Here is a 17,627-nt window from a genome sequence, read left to right on the forward strand (position 1 = left end):
AAGGAAAGGAAGCAAGAATTGCAGAATATATACCTGTATTCTTTTCCTCTTGCATAGTATATTAAACCATGTACATACTATATTAAACCGATTGTATGATGAAGTTAGCCAAAGTAAATCAGTTCTTACACAGTGCCTACTAAAGTGGTGTCAAACCGAGAAATAAACTCCTTTCAGTTTATGATATGGCAGAATAGTAATTCAGAGATCCGAAACATACTGCAGAAATAATCCAGTTTGAGACCACTTTAACTGCCCTGACTCAGTGCTATGTAATCCTGGGAACTGTAGTTTATTGTGGCACCAGAGCTTTCTGACAGAGAAGGCTAAATGTCTCACAAAACTATAGTTCCCAGAATTCCCTAGCCAGAGCAGTTAAAGCGGTCTCAAAGTGGATTATTTCTGTAGTGTGCTTTGGACTATAGTTTCTGAGACTGGATTTAATGTTATTTTCATGCTTTAATAATCAACCCTGTAAAACATAACAGAGGGCTATCATTAGTTCTCCCCTTCAAATGTATCTTAAATGGCTTTATTGGTTTTAAATTTTACATTTGAGTAATAGGATGCATCTGCACTGCAGAAATAATCCAAGTTGACACCACTTTAACTGCCTTGGCTCAATGCTATAGAATTCTGGAGACTGTAGTTTTTGTGATACATTTAGCCTTCTCTGTCATAGTGTTGTGGTGCCACAACAAACTACAATTCCCGTAATTCCATAGCATTGAGCCACAACAGTTAAAGCAATATCAAACTGGATTATTTCTGCAGTGCAGATGCAACCATAGTTGTAGACTTTTATGAAGGAACTCCTAACCCCTGGAGAGTGGGGTTTGAACTGGGTGGAAATTTTCCTCTGTCAGTCGTCACTCTATCTATCCTGGGGAATTTATCAGACAAGGGAAATTGGAAGTATAATCCAATGGCAATCTGAATGCATCATGGGGTTTCACGTAATTGCGTGATAACCCACTACACGCAAATTCAGGCAATGGGAATCAGTCCGAGCGCAATCATGGGGCTTCATGTTATTGTGTGATAAGACTACCACATGCAAATTTGGGCAATGGCATGCTATTTTTAGGCAATGGGAAACCAGTTCAAATGCAATTCACATTCACGTACATTTGCTGAACAGTGAATGCATTCTGGCCCCACTTTATTTTCATTCGAATTTAAGAGAAATTCCTCACATGTGATAAAGTCCCGGGTCCTCTTGCACCTTCAGTGGACATCAGTGTTTCAGCAGTGGGACTCATATGTCTCTGAATCCACTGGACCCAGAGCTTCCTGGATCCCTTGAAGAACTTGCACCTGGGCAATGCTTCTCTGGATCTAATGTAGTGAAAAGGCAAAAGCCGTGCAACCTCCTAGGCAGGAGAAACCCACTTTGCTCCTCTGTAAGCACCCAAACTTTGGATTTCATTGCCCCAGCAACTAACATGCTTAGATCTCTTTAGCTGAGTAATTTACCCTGAGAGGGGTATATATTCTCAGTCATGATGCTTTGATTCTGTATTCCTGCATGGCAGGGGTTTGGACTGGATGCCCTATGGGGTCTCTTCCAAATCTATGATTCTATGTTCTCTAGGTTAACTGGTATCAGCAGGAATGTTGACAGAAGTACTGTATAGACAACATATAACAGCAATCCTAAATAAGTTGCACTGGCTGCCAGTTTGCTTTCAGTCTGAATTCAGGGTGCTGACATTTAAAGCCCTTAATGCCCTGAAACCCCAGTACTTGAAAGAGTACCTCTCCTTCTCTATGTTGTTGTTAACTGCCATCAAGTAGATTTCAACTTATGGCAGCTCTATGAATGAGAGAACTCCAAGCCAAGACCTCCCTCTATATACCTGCCCAACAACTGAGGTCTACAGGAAGGGCCATCTGTGTCCCATCAATGGGAAGAAGATATGAGAAAGGGCTTACTTGGTCATAGTGCCCTAAATATGGAATGGGTTCCCTCTGGAGACTCAGCTGGTACCAATGTAGTCTTCAGTCCCCTTCGGTGGATCTCAGGTAGGAACAACCCAGAGACTGGGTGCTAGAGAGGAATTGCCAGTCTTGAGCAGCCAGTACTGGGTGAAGTGGTCCAAAGATCTGAGTAGCTGTAAGGTGGCTTCATATGTTCAACTAAAAATTAATAAATCAAAGCAGAACAAAATGTTCATTCACAATTATATATTTTTCAGATTCATATCAACCTTATTTTTTCCCCCTTAAAAATCCTTCTATGACTTTTAGTGGAGAAATGTGCAGGGTCTTTTGTTTGTTTGTTTGTTTTAACCAAGAGCATAAGCAAAAACCAGAGTAGTTGTTTTGGACTGTTGTTGCCCTTAGTGTCTAGCAGGTAAAGAGAAAGAGTTGGAATGAAAGAAAGGAGGGAAATGATACCATCTCATGGCTTGGGACAAAGGAAGGAAATTAGTCATACACAGTTTCTGTTTCTGTAGTTGTACAGCACTGTTAGCTTTTCTGCTGTGAATTTGGCTTTTTCCCCGCTGGATGTAGCCTGTTTTACTTGAAAGGTGTTTATATTATTGGCACACAATGTAAACCTTAGGACATATATATTTGCAGCATTATTCATTATATACAGGGTATAATGGTCACTGGGGAAAAATTATTTACAGTGAGACCGAAAATACAGCAGTTTGGTTCATGAAAAGATGTTGAAAAGTATCTACTTAGTTGTTCAATGTTTTCAGTAGCTGCACAGTTGCCCTCTATACTATCAAAAGTGCACTGCTATGGAAAGTTGAAATGTACACTTAGGGGTCTGTGGTTTTCTTGATAGCCACAAATCTGAGTCAAGATTTGAATCCCTGTAGTGAGAGAAAGGCAGAATATAAGTGAAAAGAAGGAGGAGGAGGGGGTCCCTTACCTGTGGCAGGACCTGTTGTCAAGTTGTGAGTAGGACACTTCAAAAGAATTCCACTGTCATGGATAGTTCACTATCTAGTAGAATTTAGATTTGTCATAACACTGAACCCCTGTGTAGTGCTATATCTCTCCATGGTATTTGGCTAGTAAGTGTTTTGAGGGCACTGCAGTGATTCTCATCCCCAGTAGGATATGATGCCTAAATTGATTTATGGTTCATTTTATTATATTAGTCCTGTATCAACTGCAAAGTCTTATGTATTATTTCTGGGTGCAATTGATTGATGGTGGTTCAACCCAAACCAGGGATGAGAAATATCAGGCACTGGGGCAAAATCTATCCTTCCTCAAGCCCCAGTATTTCCCAGATGGGCATCTCTCTTAGGTGCTGTACAGATTACCCCTAAGGGGCGGCCTGCAGCTGTCCCTTTTAGCATCATATCACAGCCATGGCATCTGCACGCTGCAGCCCCAGTCTTGCCTTTCTGCCAGCACCGTGGCTTTTTGGCATTCCTTTGATGCTGCATCATGTAGACACAGCATCAGAGGAGCACCATGACACCGCCTGCCATGTGGTGCAGCACATGGCGTCACACTGGCCTGGGGGTGGAGTTGGGCCATGCATCATGTAGCCACTCTGCCCCCAGGCCAGCCTTAATGGCTGGTCTGTAAACCCTCTTACTCTATGACATCACTTTTCCTCTATCAAGAAATTAGCCTGGCCCTTTTGTGCTTGTTTAGTTTTGTTAAAACTGTTTTTTTCTACAGAGTGTTTGAATCATTTTCAATCTAATTCATTTCTCCCCTTCGTAAATGCTGAATAAGGGTCATTAAATTTTCTAATCACTAAACCAATTTCAAAAATCTTTCAATTAAGTTGAAAGCTTTTTCATTTTAAATTTATTTCAGTACACTTGAGGAGGGGAGCAAAAGATAGATAATTTATTAATAAAATTATCAGAGCTCAACAAATTCTGGTTGGTGCCCAGCTGTTCCTATCACTAGTAGCCAGATGTGAAATCTACTTCAACAGCATATACATTTTCAAAAAAAGGTATCTGTTTAGTTAGAGTGAGTGAGGGTTTGTACTGACTCAAATTTTGCCTTGCTTAATGAACACATAAAACGATTTTGTTACTTTAATCTTCTATACATTTTCTTACTGTTGATGTTGTTGCCTTGTTATTTAAAAAAACCTTCTCATACTATGTACATGATAAAACAATTCTATATTTATAAAATTCAAGTTTAATCATTTGGTGCAGAGAACACTAAACGGGAACAGACATGAGATCGGCACTTCCATCCAATTTGTTTGTTTGTATATTCATTTTTTTTTCATTTGTATGCTGCCTTTCTCCCAGAAGGGACCAAAGGTCGCTCAGTTTCGAAACACTTGCGCTCATGAGAGTTCTGCTATGCATATATTTTCTTTTACTGCAGTATTTCAAACAGTTTGGTATACTAGCAACTTCTTTTATGATGAGAACACCTGTCAGGCTTTAGATTTGATAGGGTGCAGCCTCTGGATGAAAGCATAGACTATGCACCACTGAGCTGTATGTTTATAACAGCTTATATTATCTTTCTCTGTTTCTCTCTGCAGAAATTTCCAACAGAAGGACTTGCAAATGTTGTTCGAAATGTCTTTGACTTTGATTCTTACAACAATGAAATGCGTGAGATTTTAATTAGGACATTGCATAAACATGGAATACCGATTGGAGCGAAACCCACCAATGTGCAGCTAGCTAAGGAGTAAGGCTCACATATATTCTTATTGCTGCTAGTTAAGACCAACCTGGAATGCCTGTAGTAAATTTTGTTTTTATCCTCCTTGCCCCAGATAGGTTATGATATGTTGTACAGTACCATCAATGTATACTTGCCACATTATGTCATTATGTATAAATTGTGAACATTTCTATATAATGTTGGTGACTTTTTGTGAAAAAAATCTAATGAAATAAAGGGAAATATTTGGTTGTTTTTCTCAGTCTTTATTTGTTGAATGATATTTCATTTCTTCTTCGTGGTCTCTGCGAATCATACAAATGGGTTTTACTGCGCCTGCGCAGTGCTGTTCGGAAACCTCTAGAATCACTGGGCAAAGTACACTTTGCAACATATTAGAAACTTTTTGGCGGTAACCCCGCCCCCCTCCTATAAAGCCCCGGTTCCCGCTCTTTTCCCCAGTTCCATTTTTTCCGCCGCGTTTGGCTGCTGTTTGGAACTTCGCTCTTGTTGGCTCGTTTTGGAATCACTGGTTTTGACTCGGACTGTTTTTCGGATTTTGGCGTTTCTTCCTTCCCCGTGTACTAGATCTTTGGACTGTTGACTTTGGCTTTGGATTTCGTTTTGGACTTGTCGACCTCGTTAGCAATGTCTCCTCCGTTTAAGAAATGTGACATTTGCGGGGGAAAGGTGCCGGTGCAGGACCCCCACACCTCCTGCCTTTTTTGCCTGGGTAAGGACCATGATGTTAAGTCCTGCTCCCTCTGCAAATCGATGTCTTCTCAGGCCAGGAAGAATCGGGAGTCGCGGCTCACTTCTGCTATAGCCCAGGGTAAGATCCGGGAAGGGGATCCTCGTCCGTCTTCGGCCCCTGTAGCCCCTGTCTCCGCGGCTCTCTCCGTCAGAGATGGCTCGTCAAGTGCTCCACCGTCGACATCCGACCGTTCCGGGGGTCCCAACCCTGAGGCAAATGTGGCCCGTGGATCTGACAAGCCCAGTGCCACCACCAAACCCACCAAGCACCCGCATAAATCTGGGTCTGTGGGTACCGCCGCCGCTTCCACCTCATCTCGGAGTCGGGAGGCCCCCGCTAAGACCTCGCGGCCGGCATCGGAGCATACCTCCCGTAAGGAAGCTCCATCGGACCCGAAAGACGGATCGGGTACCGGTAAGGACTCCTCCTCCAGGGCGAAGACGGCCCCCCGTAGGGAGGACACACCCAGACCGGGTGGAAGGCTCACGGAGTCCCCTATTCCTTTCTTCCCTCTGGATGTTCCGCGGGGCTCCGCTTCATCCAAGAAGAGGAAGTCTTCGGCTTCGGCTCCAGAGGCTACGGCTTCCAAGAAGTCCAAGCACTCTAAGGACCGTCCCCGTAAGGAGTCTAGAGTGTCTAAGGAACCAGAGCCCTCGACTCGTCCTCGCATCCGGGTGGAGTCTCCGAGGCAGGACACTCTGTCGGTCGGGTCCGAGAGACCTCCACCAAGGGAGGCCCGTCAAGAGGTGGCCACTCCGGGACCTTCGGCAGCGGCGACCGTGCCTTTTCTTCTCTCCAATGAGGAAGACTTCCAAGACAGGCTTTCGAGGTCTCCTTCTCGGGAATTGCCCCCGCGATCTCCATCCCCAGCCCGGAGGGATCGGGACCCGAGGTCGCCATCGCCAGCTCCCCTGTCTCCCTTGCCGGTGCCAGAGGATGACGACGTGTTCTACGACTCTGAAGCAGACCAGTTCTACCTGAAGGTTTCTAGGAGAGTTGCAATGTCCAAGATGCCTTCTCGTGACCGCCCCCGTGACCGTTCCCGAGATGATGCACAGTTAAGCAAACGCCAGATGGACTCCGTCCCAGCTTCCAGAGCAGCTTTGCTTCAACCGACACCGCGACCAGCTGATAGAGGCGATGTCGTTGTTCAGGTGGAGTCCTCCGATTCTGAGGCGGATGCTTCGATCGCGACGGAAGACCCTTCCGAGGTGGAAGACCCCCCGCGCCAGTCTCCGCAGGATCTCCACTATCCAGAAGCGGCCTCGCCTTCGGATGATGTTCGGTCATTCGCGGAACACATCATTAAGATGTCCAGGGCCCTGGACATCGACCTTGTTTATCCAGAGGCGGATGCAGAAGACCCAGTCGAGCGCCGGGTCCATGGTCGGGTCCCGACACCCCCGTGTGTCCCATTTTTGCCATCCTTGCAAACGATTCTTAAACGTTCCTGGGACTCTCCTTCGTCTCTCCTCGGGCCCCCAAGGAAGATTGAGTCACTGTACAGAGTCGCGGCTCCAAATGCTCCGTGGCTCATGTCACATCCTCGACAGAATTCTGCCATTGTGGAGGGTGCTCAGCAGACCTCCACCCAGCGCCAGACCACCTCACCAGTCGATAGAGAGGCCAGGAAGATAGACGCTCTGGCCAAGAAGGCTTATGCTGCAGCTGCTCTGGCAGCAAAGGCCTCTAGTTACACGGCATGCATGGGAGCTTATGTCCAGACATTGATGGAGGGCATCTCCCCAATTGTACCTGACGTTCCCGATGAGGCCCAGAGGACTCTGACCCAGATCAGGGATGAAACCCACTCGATCGGTAGCTGGCTCATCACCGCGGCTAGAAACGTCACGGAATGTGTTGGAAGGGCGATGTCGGCTTCCATTGCGTTGAGAAGGCACGCTTGGCTCCGAGGCTCTGATCTCAATCAGAGCGTGAGATCCACCATCGAAGACATGCCCATTGACGGTTCGGGATTGTTCCACGCCGATACCGACGAGCGGCTTAACAAGAAGTTCCGCATGAAGGCGGCCGCTCGCAAGCATGGCATGTCCACACCAGGCCCGTCCTCCTTCCGTAAGCGTCTCCGGCCCTGGCAGCACCACCAAGGTCAGTTCCAAAGGTTCCCTTATCAGGAACGCCAGTTCCATCAACAAGGGTCGCAACGGCAGGGCTATCCCTCTCAGCAATCATCTTCCTCGGGCCGTCGCAACCAGTCTCGGTACCGAAAGAACCGCCGACAGGAGCCCGACCAGGGGAAGAAAAGGGCATGAAGATCCCTAGCGCACTTCGCCCCCTCTAATTTGTTTTTCCTTGACATTTTGAGGCCCTTTGCCACCACATGGGCCTCCATCTCCTCCGACTCCTGGGTCTTAAACATCGTCCGAAGGGGCTATACCCTGGAGTTCGAAGAGCTCCCGCCCACCGGAGCTTTCATTTCTACTGCCCCCTCGGGCACCCTTCTCGACGAAGTGCGCTTTCTCCTTCATAAAGGAGCCATCTCTCCATTGCCTCAGGATTTATGGCCCAAAGCATTTTTCTCCAGATACTTCACGGTTCCAAAGCCAGATGGAGGAATCAGACCTATCCTGGACCTAAGGGAACTGAACTCCTTCCTAAGATATAGACGTTTTCGCATGGTGACGTTGGCTTCCATTTTGCCTCTCCTCCAGCAGGACCTCTGGTTCGCGACGGTAGACCTGAAGGATGCTTACTTTCACGTCGGGATAAGGGAATCCCACCGCAGATTCCTCGCCTTCGCCATCGGCTCCGACGCCTACCACTACAACGTCCTTCCATTCGGCTTGGCCACAGCGCCTCGGGTCTTCACGAAGTGCATGGCCCCAGTGGTAGCCTATCTCCATCAGAAGGGATTCAGTGTTTTTCCGTACCTCGACGACTGGCTGCTGACAGCTCCATCGAGACTAGGGCTCCAGGATGCAATACACTTCACTCTAAATCTCTTGTCGGACTTGGGACTGGTAGTCAACCTGGAAAAGTCCCACTTGACTCCATCCAAGCAGGTCCGTTTCATCGGCTCCGTGCTCGACTCCGAAGAATCGATGGCCTACCTTCCTCAGGATCGCTTCCAGGCCCTGTCAGCCGCAGTGCTCACTGTGCACTCGTCCAGAAGGCTCAGGGCCAGGGACATCCAGGTCGCGTTGGGACACATGGCCTCCACCACGTTCGTTACCCCTTGGGCGCGACTGCGACTCAGACCGCTCCAGTCGTGGTTTCTCTCCGTATTCAACCCGCTGACAGACTCGCCAAACAAATGGCTCACCGTTCCAAGGGCCGTGACTTCCTCCATCCTCTGGTGGCTAGACTCCCAAAACGTGTGCGTAGGTATGCCCTTCGTCCAGCCTCAACCACAAATGACCTTGACGACAGATGCGTCCATGGATGGCTGGGGCGCTCACCTTCGGGACCTGTGTGTGAGGGAAAAGTGGTCCCTGCAGGAACGTTTGCTGCACATAAACGCGCTCGAGATGTTGGCTGTAGAGAAGGCACTCAAGGCTTTCGAGTCCACTGTTACAGGCAAAGTGATTCTTCTCAGAACCGACAACACAACAGTGATGTTCTATGTCAACAAACAGGGAGGCACCAAATCCAGGACCCTCTTGGACATCACGTTGAGGATTTGGGACTGGTGCATCCACAGACGCATACTTCTCCAGGCGATTCACTTACCGGGAGAAGAAAACTTCCTAGCAGATCAACTCAGCAGAACATCAACCTGCCACGAGTGGCGTCTTCACCCAGAGACAGTCACCGACCTGTTTCGCAGGTGGGGGGCCCCCCAGGTCGACCTGTTTGCGACAGCCTCCAACACCCACTGTCCCCAGTTCTGTTCTCGAATGCGACACGAGAGTCCTCTCGGAGATGCGTTCACTTTCGACTGGTCACGAGTAACGGTGTATGCCTTTCCCCCGTTCCCGCTATTGACCAGGGTGGTGTCCATGATGTCGAGAGAGAGAGTCGACGCGATCCTCATCACTCCGTGGTGGCCGAGACAGCCGTGGTTTCCACTGCTTCTGCGCTTGTCCAACGGCGAATTTCTCCGGCTGGAACCGAGGCCGGACCTTCTCACCCTCCAAGAGGGGAGGGTCCGCCATCCCGACATCGACTCGCTGCCGATGGTGGCTTGGAGGCTCCTGCTCTGACGGCGCTGGCTCCTCCGGTGCGGAGGGTGATCTGTGCCGCGCATAGGCCTGCAACTCAGAAGTCCTATGCCTCCAAATGGAAAAGGTTCCTTTCTTTCCTGGTTGAAAGGAATTTATCCCCTGACAGCATCACCGTGCCAGTGGTGCTTGACTTTTTGATGTCTTTACTGGATGCGGGACTGTGTCTCTCATCCATCAAATGTTATCTGTCTGCTATTTGTTCCCATTTTCGTTTTGATGGTTTGCCTTCTTTTTTCAGGGACCCCTTAGTAAAAAGCTTTCTGAAAGGGTGTAATAACCTCTACCCCCAGGTTTCTCTCCCTCCCCCGGCTTGGAGTCTGGACATTGTCTTGTCGGCTCTCCAATCCAAGCCTTTTGAGCCCTTGGCCACAACTGACTTGAGACTTGTAACCTGGAAGGCGGTCTTCTTGGTGGCCATTACCTCGGCCCGCCGGGCGGGAGAACTCTGTGCCCTGCGGAGGGATGAACCATTCCTCCGGTTCCATAAAGACAAGGTGGTGCTCCGGACTGATATTACCTTCCTACCTAAGGTGGTATCCTTGTTCCACATGTGCCAGGACATTGTGTTGCCGACCTTGGCTTCGAATCCGTCAACCGTGGAGGAGCGAAACCTCCATATGCTTGACGTTAGAAGAGCCTTGGCTTTCTACCTGGACAGGACTAGGGGCTCGAGTCGTTCCGAAAGGCTCTTCCAATGTTACTCGGAACCGAAAAAGGGCTTGCCGGTGTCGCCCCAGAGACTCTCAAAATGGGTGGCCAGCACCATACGCCTGTGTTATGAGTTGTCGGGTAAACCGGTACCGACCAGAGTCCGTTCGCATGCGACCAGGGCGGTTGCAGCGTCCTCTGCCTTCCTGGCTGGCATCTCTTTAGAAGATGTTTGCAGGGCTGCTGTCTGGTCCCAGCCATTGACTTTTATAAAACATTATAGGCTGGACACCAGGGCAATTCGGGATGCAGCATTTGGGAGGGCTGTCTTGGTTTCGGGGTTGCACTGATGACTTATTGTGTACATGGTGCTGGTCAATTGGTCTATGGTATGCTTTTTGTTTTAGCTTCGAGGGAGATTGGTCTTGCATGACCTTACATTCTCTCCTCAGGTTCTGCAAAGTTATGATTACATTGCAACTGCTAATGATGTTTACACAATGCCAATGGGTATGGTCGTGCGTGACCTTGCACACCCTTCCTTGCCTTGTTGGTTTTGTCCACATTTGTGGTGTGTGCAAGAAACAGGACTGACTCTTGATGGTTCACAAGTTTATTGCTGTAATAAAAGTTTCTTGGTTTACCATAGCTTGGGTCTCAGGACACTCCCTCCGCCGTTTACCTAGGCTTGTCAGTCTAAACCCATTTGTATGATTCGCAGAGACCACGAAGAAGAAGGACAGGTTACTCACCTGTAACGGTATTTCTTCGAGTGGTCATCTGCGAATTCATACAAATCCCGCCCATCCTCCCCTCGGTGTCCTGCTCACTTTGGCTCTGTCTTACATCGCCTACTTGGCGGGGAAAAAAATTTGGAACTGGGGAAAAGAGCGGGAACCGGGGCTTTATAGGAGGGGGGCGGGGTTACCGCCAAAAAGTTTCTAATATGTTGCAAAGTGTACTTTGCCCAGTGATTCTAGAGGTTTCCGAACAGCACTGCGCAGGCGCAGTAAAACCCATTTGTATGAATTCGCAGATGACCACTCGAAGAAATACCGTTACAGGTGAGTAACCTGTCCTTATCACCACAGTTAGTGGGGGGAAAATACTTCTAACATTTATATGGGAATGGATTGACCCTTACACCTGCAGAAATTCAGCAGAATATTTCCATATGGTTTAATAATAAATGAGAAAAATATAATTCAGAAATCTTATTAGTCACCCAATATTCATTAAGACAGTTATATCAAATTGGGCATATAGTGGCCAGTTTCTCAAATGAACGATTTTGCAAACCAACAATGCCAGAAACCTACAATGCCACAAACAATTTTATACACCATTTAGCTTGCTTTGTGATATTGATAGCCTCCCTGCAATTTCAGATAATTGTTTCATTAATATAATTTCATTCATTCATCCTGATTTCTAAAAATATTTTTCAAGATGACATTTTGATTTTCTAATCACTAAACCAATTTCACAAACCTTTCATAACAAAACAAATATTTCCCTTTATAACTGTACAACACAAAACAATTGTGTTAGGCAAAATGGGATAGAATTACTTCTTTGTTGTTGCTGGGCTCTGCTGAGAAAGAACAGTGCAGTCCCTTCCGTATTTAATCATTGCCGTAATCATGCCTCAAAACTTCCAGGGACATTTTCTAAGATGAGAAATCCCTGTAAGTTTAACAACTGTACCTTATCATTTGAATGCCTGTGGAACATAACGCCTTACCGGCTGAGTTGCAAAGGGAACACTGTGTCTACCTCAATTGTGTGCTTATTTTTGTTTCATCCAAGCCTTTTATAAACTCAGTAGCTTGCAAAATAAAGTTGTAAGTACATTTTGCAAAGAATAAAGTTACAGTATAAAAAAATCTGTCATTGTAAGATGGAGCCACTCTCTTGATAGAAGCGGTAGAACAGTAAACATCACCCCCCCATTAATACTAATACTGATACTAATACTTCCAATAATAATCCCCTTACTGACTTTCTGAAATTATTGTAGAGTTAAACACTGAGGCTCTGATAGCACTGCAATGGCAGGGAATCTCATAAGTCAAATATCTCTGTGCGTGCATCTGAGCGTGTGTGTGTGTGTGCGCGCGCACCTGGTCGCCTGTTGACTTAAGTGACCCCATGAAGTTCATAGAGTTTTCTTAGGTAACGAATACTGAAAGGTGGTTTTGCCAGTTCCTTCCTCTGAAATCTAGCCTACAGCACCTGGTATTCATTGGCGGTCCCCAATCCAAGTACTATCCAAGGCTGAGCCTGCTTCGCTTCCAAGATCAGGCAAGCTCTGGTGCCTTTAGGGTGTTTAGGTCCTCAAAGGTTGCACAGGCTACACTGATGGAATTACAAGCAGAGTGGAGTCATCCTTCAACACACAAGCTAATATTTGGATAACAGTTGATCCTTGGCACTGGACCCATATTTACTGCTCATTCCTCCTCTTTTTTGGGTTGACAATGAAAGGGCAAGAATGTAGAGTCAAAGTTTGCAGATTAAATCATTCCGATTCTGGGAGACAAGCAGACTCTGTCCTTCATCCAAATCTATACTATCCCATTGGTTGTCCTGAAACATTAGCAGACCCAGAATATTCTAGCCACATGGGCAGATTCTGTTAATCTGAAGGGAGAAGAGGAAATCCTGAATCAGAGGTGCAACAGAAAAAGACCATGCCTGGAATTTTATTGGCAGTAGCCAAAGATTTCCATTTACTTTTCTTTCTGCTTCTTTCCTGCTTTCTTTTCCAAGCTGGATACATGAAGATGTACCAAGTAGTTTGGTTCTTGTGTGACACATCACTCAGTGCATTTCAACTGAAACCTGACAGTGCCAGTGGAAGCTATCTTGACCCTTGTATGTGTTAAAGGCAATAGCTATAGGGGACTTACTCAGTGGCTGTAGGGAGCTATTGTAGAGAGGGGAAAGTGAGTTAGACAGATGCATTGTGGGAGCAAGTCTTGTCATAGAGTCCTGTTTCCAACTGCTTGGAAGAAAGTTTGGCTTCAATTGTTACTTCATGGAATAAAATGATTCTTTATTAGAGTTACCCTTTGAAGAAGCAGGGAAAGCCTTCTTAGGCAACCATTTGACAGACTGGCTGGAACTCAGAGAAAATGTGTCAAGTGGTTTAAATGCACATAGGGAAATCACTTTCTCATAAACCATTTATGTGTATTTATTTATTTATTTATTTATTTCTCATAAACCATTTATCTGCCCATTTCTCACCAAGTCTTATGGAACTATGCTGTAGATCTAACACTGAGCACTTTTTTTCCCATGTAGGTGTGTTCTGACCCTTTATCCTTGTGTCATTGACTGTTTAACAGTGTTAAATACGAAAACAGATATATTCACACAAGCCAGTCTATTCCTGGAGGTTTTTTAATAAATAAATAAATATTGCAGATATGTGATGAGGAGTAACTTCAGTCAGTGTTCAGTTTCAGTATTTGAAAATCTCAGAGCTTGGAATGTTATGCTTTGAAATAAATTAACTAATGTCCAACATTGGAAAGTGAGAAATTTTTCTGTTGTCATTGGCTCTAGTAATAAAAATCATTTGATTCAAATCAAATGAATGCTTAATTTGTAATTTAAATATTGGTTTTCAAAATAGACCATAGGACTGGCAGAGACGATGTCACCATTTACTCGGGCAGGCACATTTCATTACTTTGCAGTTGATCATTTTGTGATTCTAAAATTGCCTCCTTCATGGACTACAAAGCCCAAGGATAGTGGTCATCCAACTTGTTTGGAAACTGACAGGTGGTGACATAGAGTCGGTTCTGCAAAGGAGTTGACTGTGCAGCTGCCTCTTACCAAGAAATTAGTTTCAGAGTGTAAGTAAACTCAGGTTTTGGAAAGGGACATATAACAAAGATAGATTACAGTGAAGCATAAATAGGTGTTAGGGAAGGTATGATTCATTATATCTGCATACATCATTTTGGCTTGAGGGGGGTGGCACTTTACCTGCTTCTTGCTTACTGTTGCCTGTCCTTAGCTTGTCCAAAATCTTGCAGCTGAAAGTTATAACAGATCCCATTATTCTTCAACACAACTATGGAAAATGACTTGTTTAATAACTAAAGTGGACTGATTTTGATGACACCATGTACTGAGCATTCACTATGCATTGTTCTCCTATTTCATGTATATATACAAAGCAGAAGACATGTGGCAAACGTCTTCTGCTCAGGTTGTCATACTTCTGATGATGCTTGTTGGAGGCCAGGGAGTGTTAGACACATGAGTGAATGGCAAATTAAGGTTGAGGCAGTGATCTGGATCTTGGCAGACAAACATATGTTGTTTTTTAATGAGCTCTTGCTCATTTGTGAACCATTATTAGTGGGGAGGGGGCTCTGGACACCCTCTTTGACATTAGCCTGACATGTGAAGATGGTGCAATTTCAGTACAGAATAATATTAGGGTCATGCTGGGCTATGTTCTGCATGTCTCAACCAACCTCAGGATGGTCTGGAACCATGCCAGAGTAAGAGGCAGCACTGGAGGGAACTTACTATATGCTGATCTTCCAGGAGAGATGCATTTTTCTGAATTTAAATCTGTGTGTCATGAAAATGACAGATGCTGTTACCATCAACTCTCCTTTACCTTTTATGTCCCGCTGTGTGTCAAAATAGTTGAAAGATATCCCCTGAATGTCTGCGTCATGAACAGATTTCAGTCCTCTGGCTTAATTTCTCCTTTTGACCTGGAGGAGAACTGCTAGAAGAATTAACAAATGTCAGCAAACCTATGGTTATTTAAATGGGTTGAGTGGCCATACCAGATATTCAACTCTGTCAGAATTAAAATGCCTAATACAAATATTTCAAATTCTGTTGTCTTTTAAAGCTATCAGTATAAAAGCAATTGGTGGTGTTTTAAAAAATGGTTAGCCTTAGGTAGCACTCATGGGGAAAAGTAGTTGCATTGTTGTGGTTGTTAACTGCCCTCATGTTGGCCTCACTCATGGTGACCCTGTGGATGAGACCTCTCCAAGACCCTCTGTCCTCAGGTGTTTGGCCTCTTCGATTGAATCTAACCATCTGGCATTTGGTCTTCTCTTTCTGCTACCTTCTACCTTGCCTGTCATAATTGTTTTTTCCAATGATTCATGCCTTCTCATGATGTGGCCAAAGCAATGACAGCCTCAGTTTGATCATCTAGGCTTTCAGGAAGATTTCAGGCTTAACTTGTTCAAGGACCCCCTCTCTCTTTTTTATTTTTTTATTTTAATGTTTTTGTCTTTTTGGTTATCCACAGTATCCTCAGCAATTTTCTCAAACACAGCATCTCAAAATAGTTGATTTTTTTTTCTATTGCCTTTTTTTCACTGTTTAACTCTCACACCTGTACACAATGTTGGGGAATACAATGGATCAGTGGTTCCCAAACTTTTGTCCTCCAGGTGTTTTGGACTTCAACGCCCAGAAACCCCTGCCAGCCCGGCCAATGGTTAAAGATTCTGGGAGCTGCAGTCTAAAACATCTGGAAGGTCAAAACTTGGGAATCATTGGCTAAGATGATCCTCACTTTGGTGTTCAGAGTTATATCTTTGCACTTTAGGATCTTGTCCAATTCTTTCATGGCTGCCCTTCCTAATCCCAGTCTTTTAATTTCATGACCACAGTCTCCATTCCAATCAATATCTGATCCAAGGTATGGGCAGTTTTCTCATTATCTAGGATCAGTGCTTGTAGAGCTTTCATGGTCATTATTTTTGTTTTCTTGATGTTCAGCATTAAGCCTACATTGATGCTTTCCTCCTTGCATTACAAATTGGAATATCCAATTTCTAAAGAATATAGTGAACAGCATTGTTATGATTGCTGAAAACTGATTGAAGTGTGAGTGGTATTTATTTATTTATTTATTTATTTATTTATTTATTTATTGGTTTTTAGAACGGGGAAATTCAGACATGCCTTCAGGGTAGACATCATGCTGGCATGCCTAAACCTCAAGGATAACTGTCTCTGCCTTGCCATCTCCATTAAAGGGTGTGCGTTTAGGCTCCCCATAGACTCTCCCAATGTTATCCACAGTACTAATGGATTTATTATTATTATTATTATTATTATTATTATTATTATTAACCTTTATTTATAAAGCGCTGTAAATTTACACAGCGCTGTACATACAATCTTTTAATTAGACGGTTCCCTGCCCTCAGGCTTACAATCTAAAAAGATTTGTTGGGCTTCTTGCACTCCGCTGAGTTTCTTCCTCTTTTTAGTTATTTTGACAACCTCTTTATGATCTCAGTCCGTGGAAGTGACTAGAGGCATGGTGCTTACTGTCCAAAGTGTTAAGAACCATGAGTTTGTAGTGGAATGTATAAATATATTACCTAAACATTTTTGTACCTCCTTATTCATCTTAGAATGGCCATAGAAATCTAATAAGGTGAATGCAGGATGAAAAAACCAATCTAGTTTATTAGAATTATCCCTGCGATCCTGGGATGGCCCTCTGTGGTTCTTCTTGAACACTGAGAACAGAGTCTAAGCTCAACTTTGGGATGCAATCTTCCCTTTCAAGCTGACTTACTGTGACTTTAGGCCTGATGTTTTTGAGCATAGCCAGCTCTTGAAAAACAGGAGTCACAGCTCTCTGGAAAGGTTTCAGACTTTTTACTTCTGGATCAGCATTGTTTATTGTCAACTGAGAAGAGGAGAGGCCTTTTTGAAGAGCCATAAGCTCTTCTTTATACGGCCAGAGCTAGGCATAAGAGATTTGACTTCTCAGTTTACTTGCTCACAACTTCAGCCTATTTAACCCAGGAAAAGTGAGGGATGGTAACAAGTGGGAGTGCTGTGACTTCTCCCTAAACAGATCCTTGCTTGCTTATTGGTAGACTACATGGTCACTTTGTAAGCCTTCTTTCCCTTCCCAGTGGATTGAGCTGAGTGAGCAATGATACTGAAGGGGCAAGGCCGATGGAGTCCAGTTTACTGGTCTTGCTTACTTATTCTTTAGGCCCACTGCCTTCTTTTGATATGAAAAAGCATCTTATTCATCTTAAATCATAAGATTTCTCTATGAGCTGTAAGTGCAAGAGCTAAAGATACTTTAAAATCTGTGTTTTTGATTTTGAATTGTAAATCATTGATGCTGTCAGAAAGTAGAGGACAATATGATATGCCACTATTTTGAGCAACTTTTTCTTCTGCAGTTACACATTTAGGAACACAAGCCATGCTGAAAGTGGACCTACATTTCCAGAGCAGTATCCATGTTAGTCTGTTGCAACAAATATAACAAGAATACAAAACTCTTAGTTGTTTGGGGGTAAAGTGTATTGGCCTGTAATACTGTGGCAAGATGAAAGAGTCTAAGGCCTGTTACAGACTGCCAAAATAAAGCTGCTTCGGGTCTC

The 17,627-nt window shown here is 44.9% G+C and overlaps 1 protein-coding gene across 11 annotated transcripts in view; it reads left to right on the plus strand.

Annotated features, from left to right (window-relative positions):
• Positions 1-17,627, plus strand: part of VWA8 (von Willebrand factor A domain containing 8) — a 140,504-nt gene that overhangs the window by 81,969 nt on the left and 40,908 nt on the right. For 10 of the 11 annotated variants that reach the window (XM_089511040.1, XM_089511039.1, XM_089511037.1 and 7 more), the window contains one exon: positions 4,496-4,647. In XM_089511040.1, coding sequence (XP_089367166.1) covers positions 4,496-4,647 — 152 coding nt within the window. Of the gene's footprint in view, positions 1-4,495; positions 4,869-17,627 lie in introns of those variants that run through there. The other variant, XM_089511044.1, reaches the window with a different exon arrangement.

This window comes from Sceloporus occidentalis, unplaced genomic scaffold (genome assembly GCF_023333645.1).
Source record: "Sceloporus occidentalis isolate IW3139 unplaced genomic scaffold, rSceOcc1.0.p SCAF_2, whole genome shotgun sequence".
In the NCBI taxonomy this organism is placed as follows: Eukaryota; Metazoa; Chordata; class Lepidosauria; order Squamata; family Phrynosomatidae; genus Sceloporus; species Sceloporus occidentalis.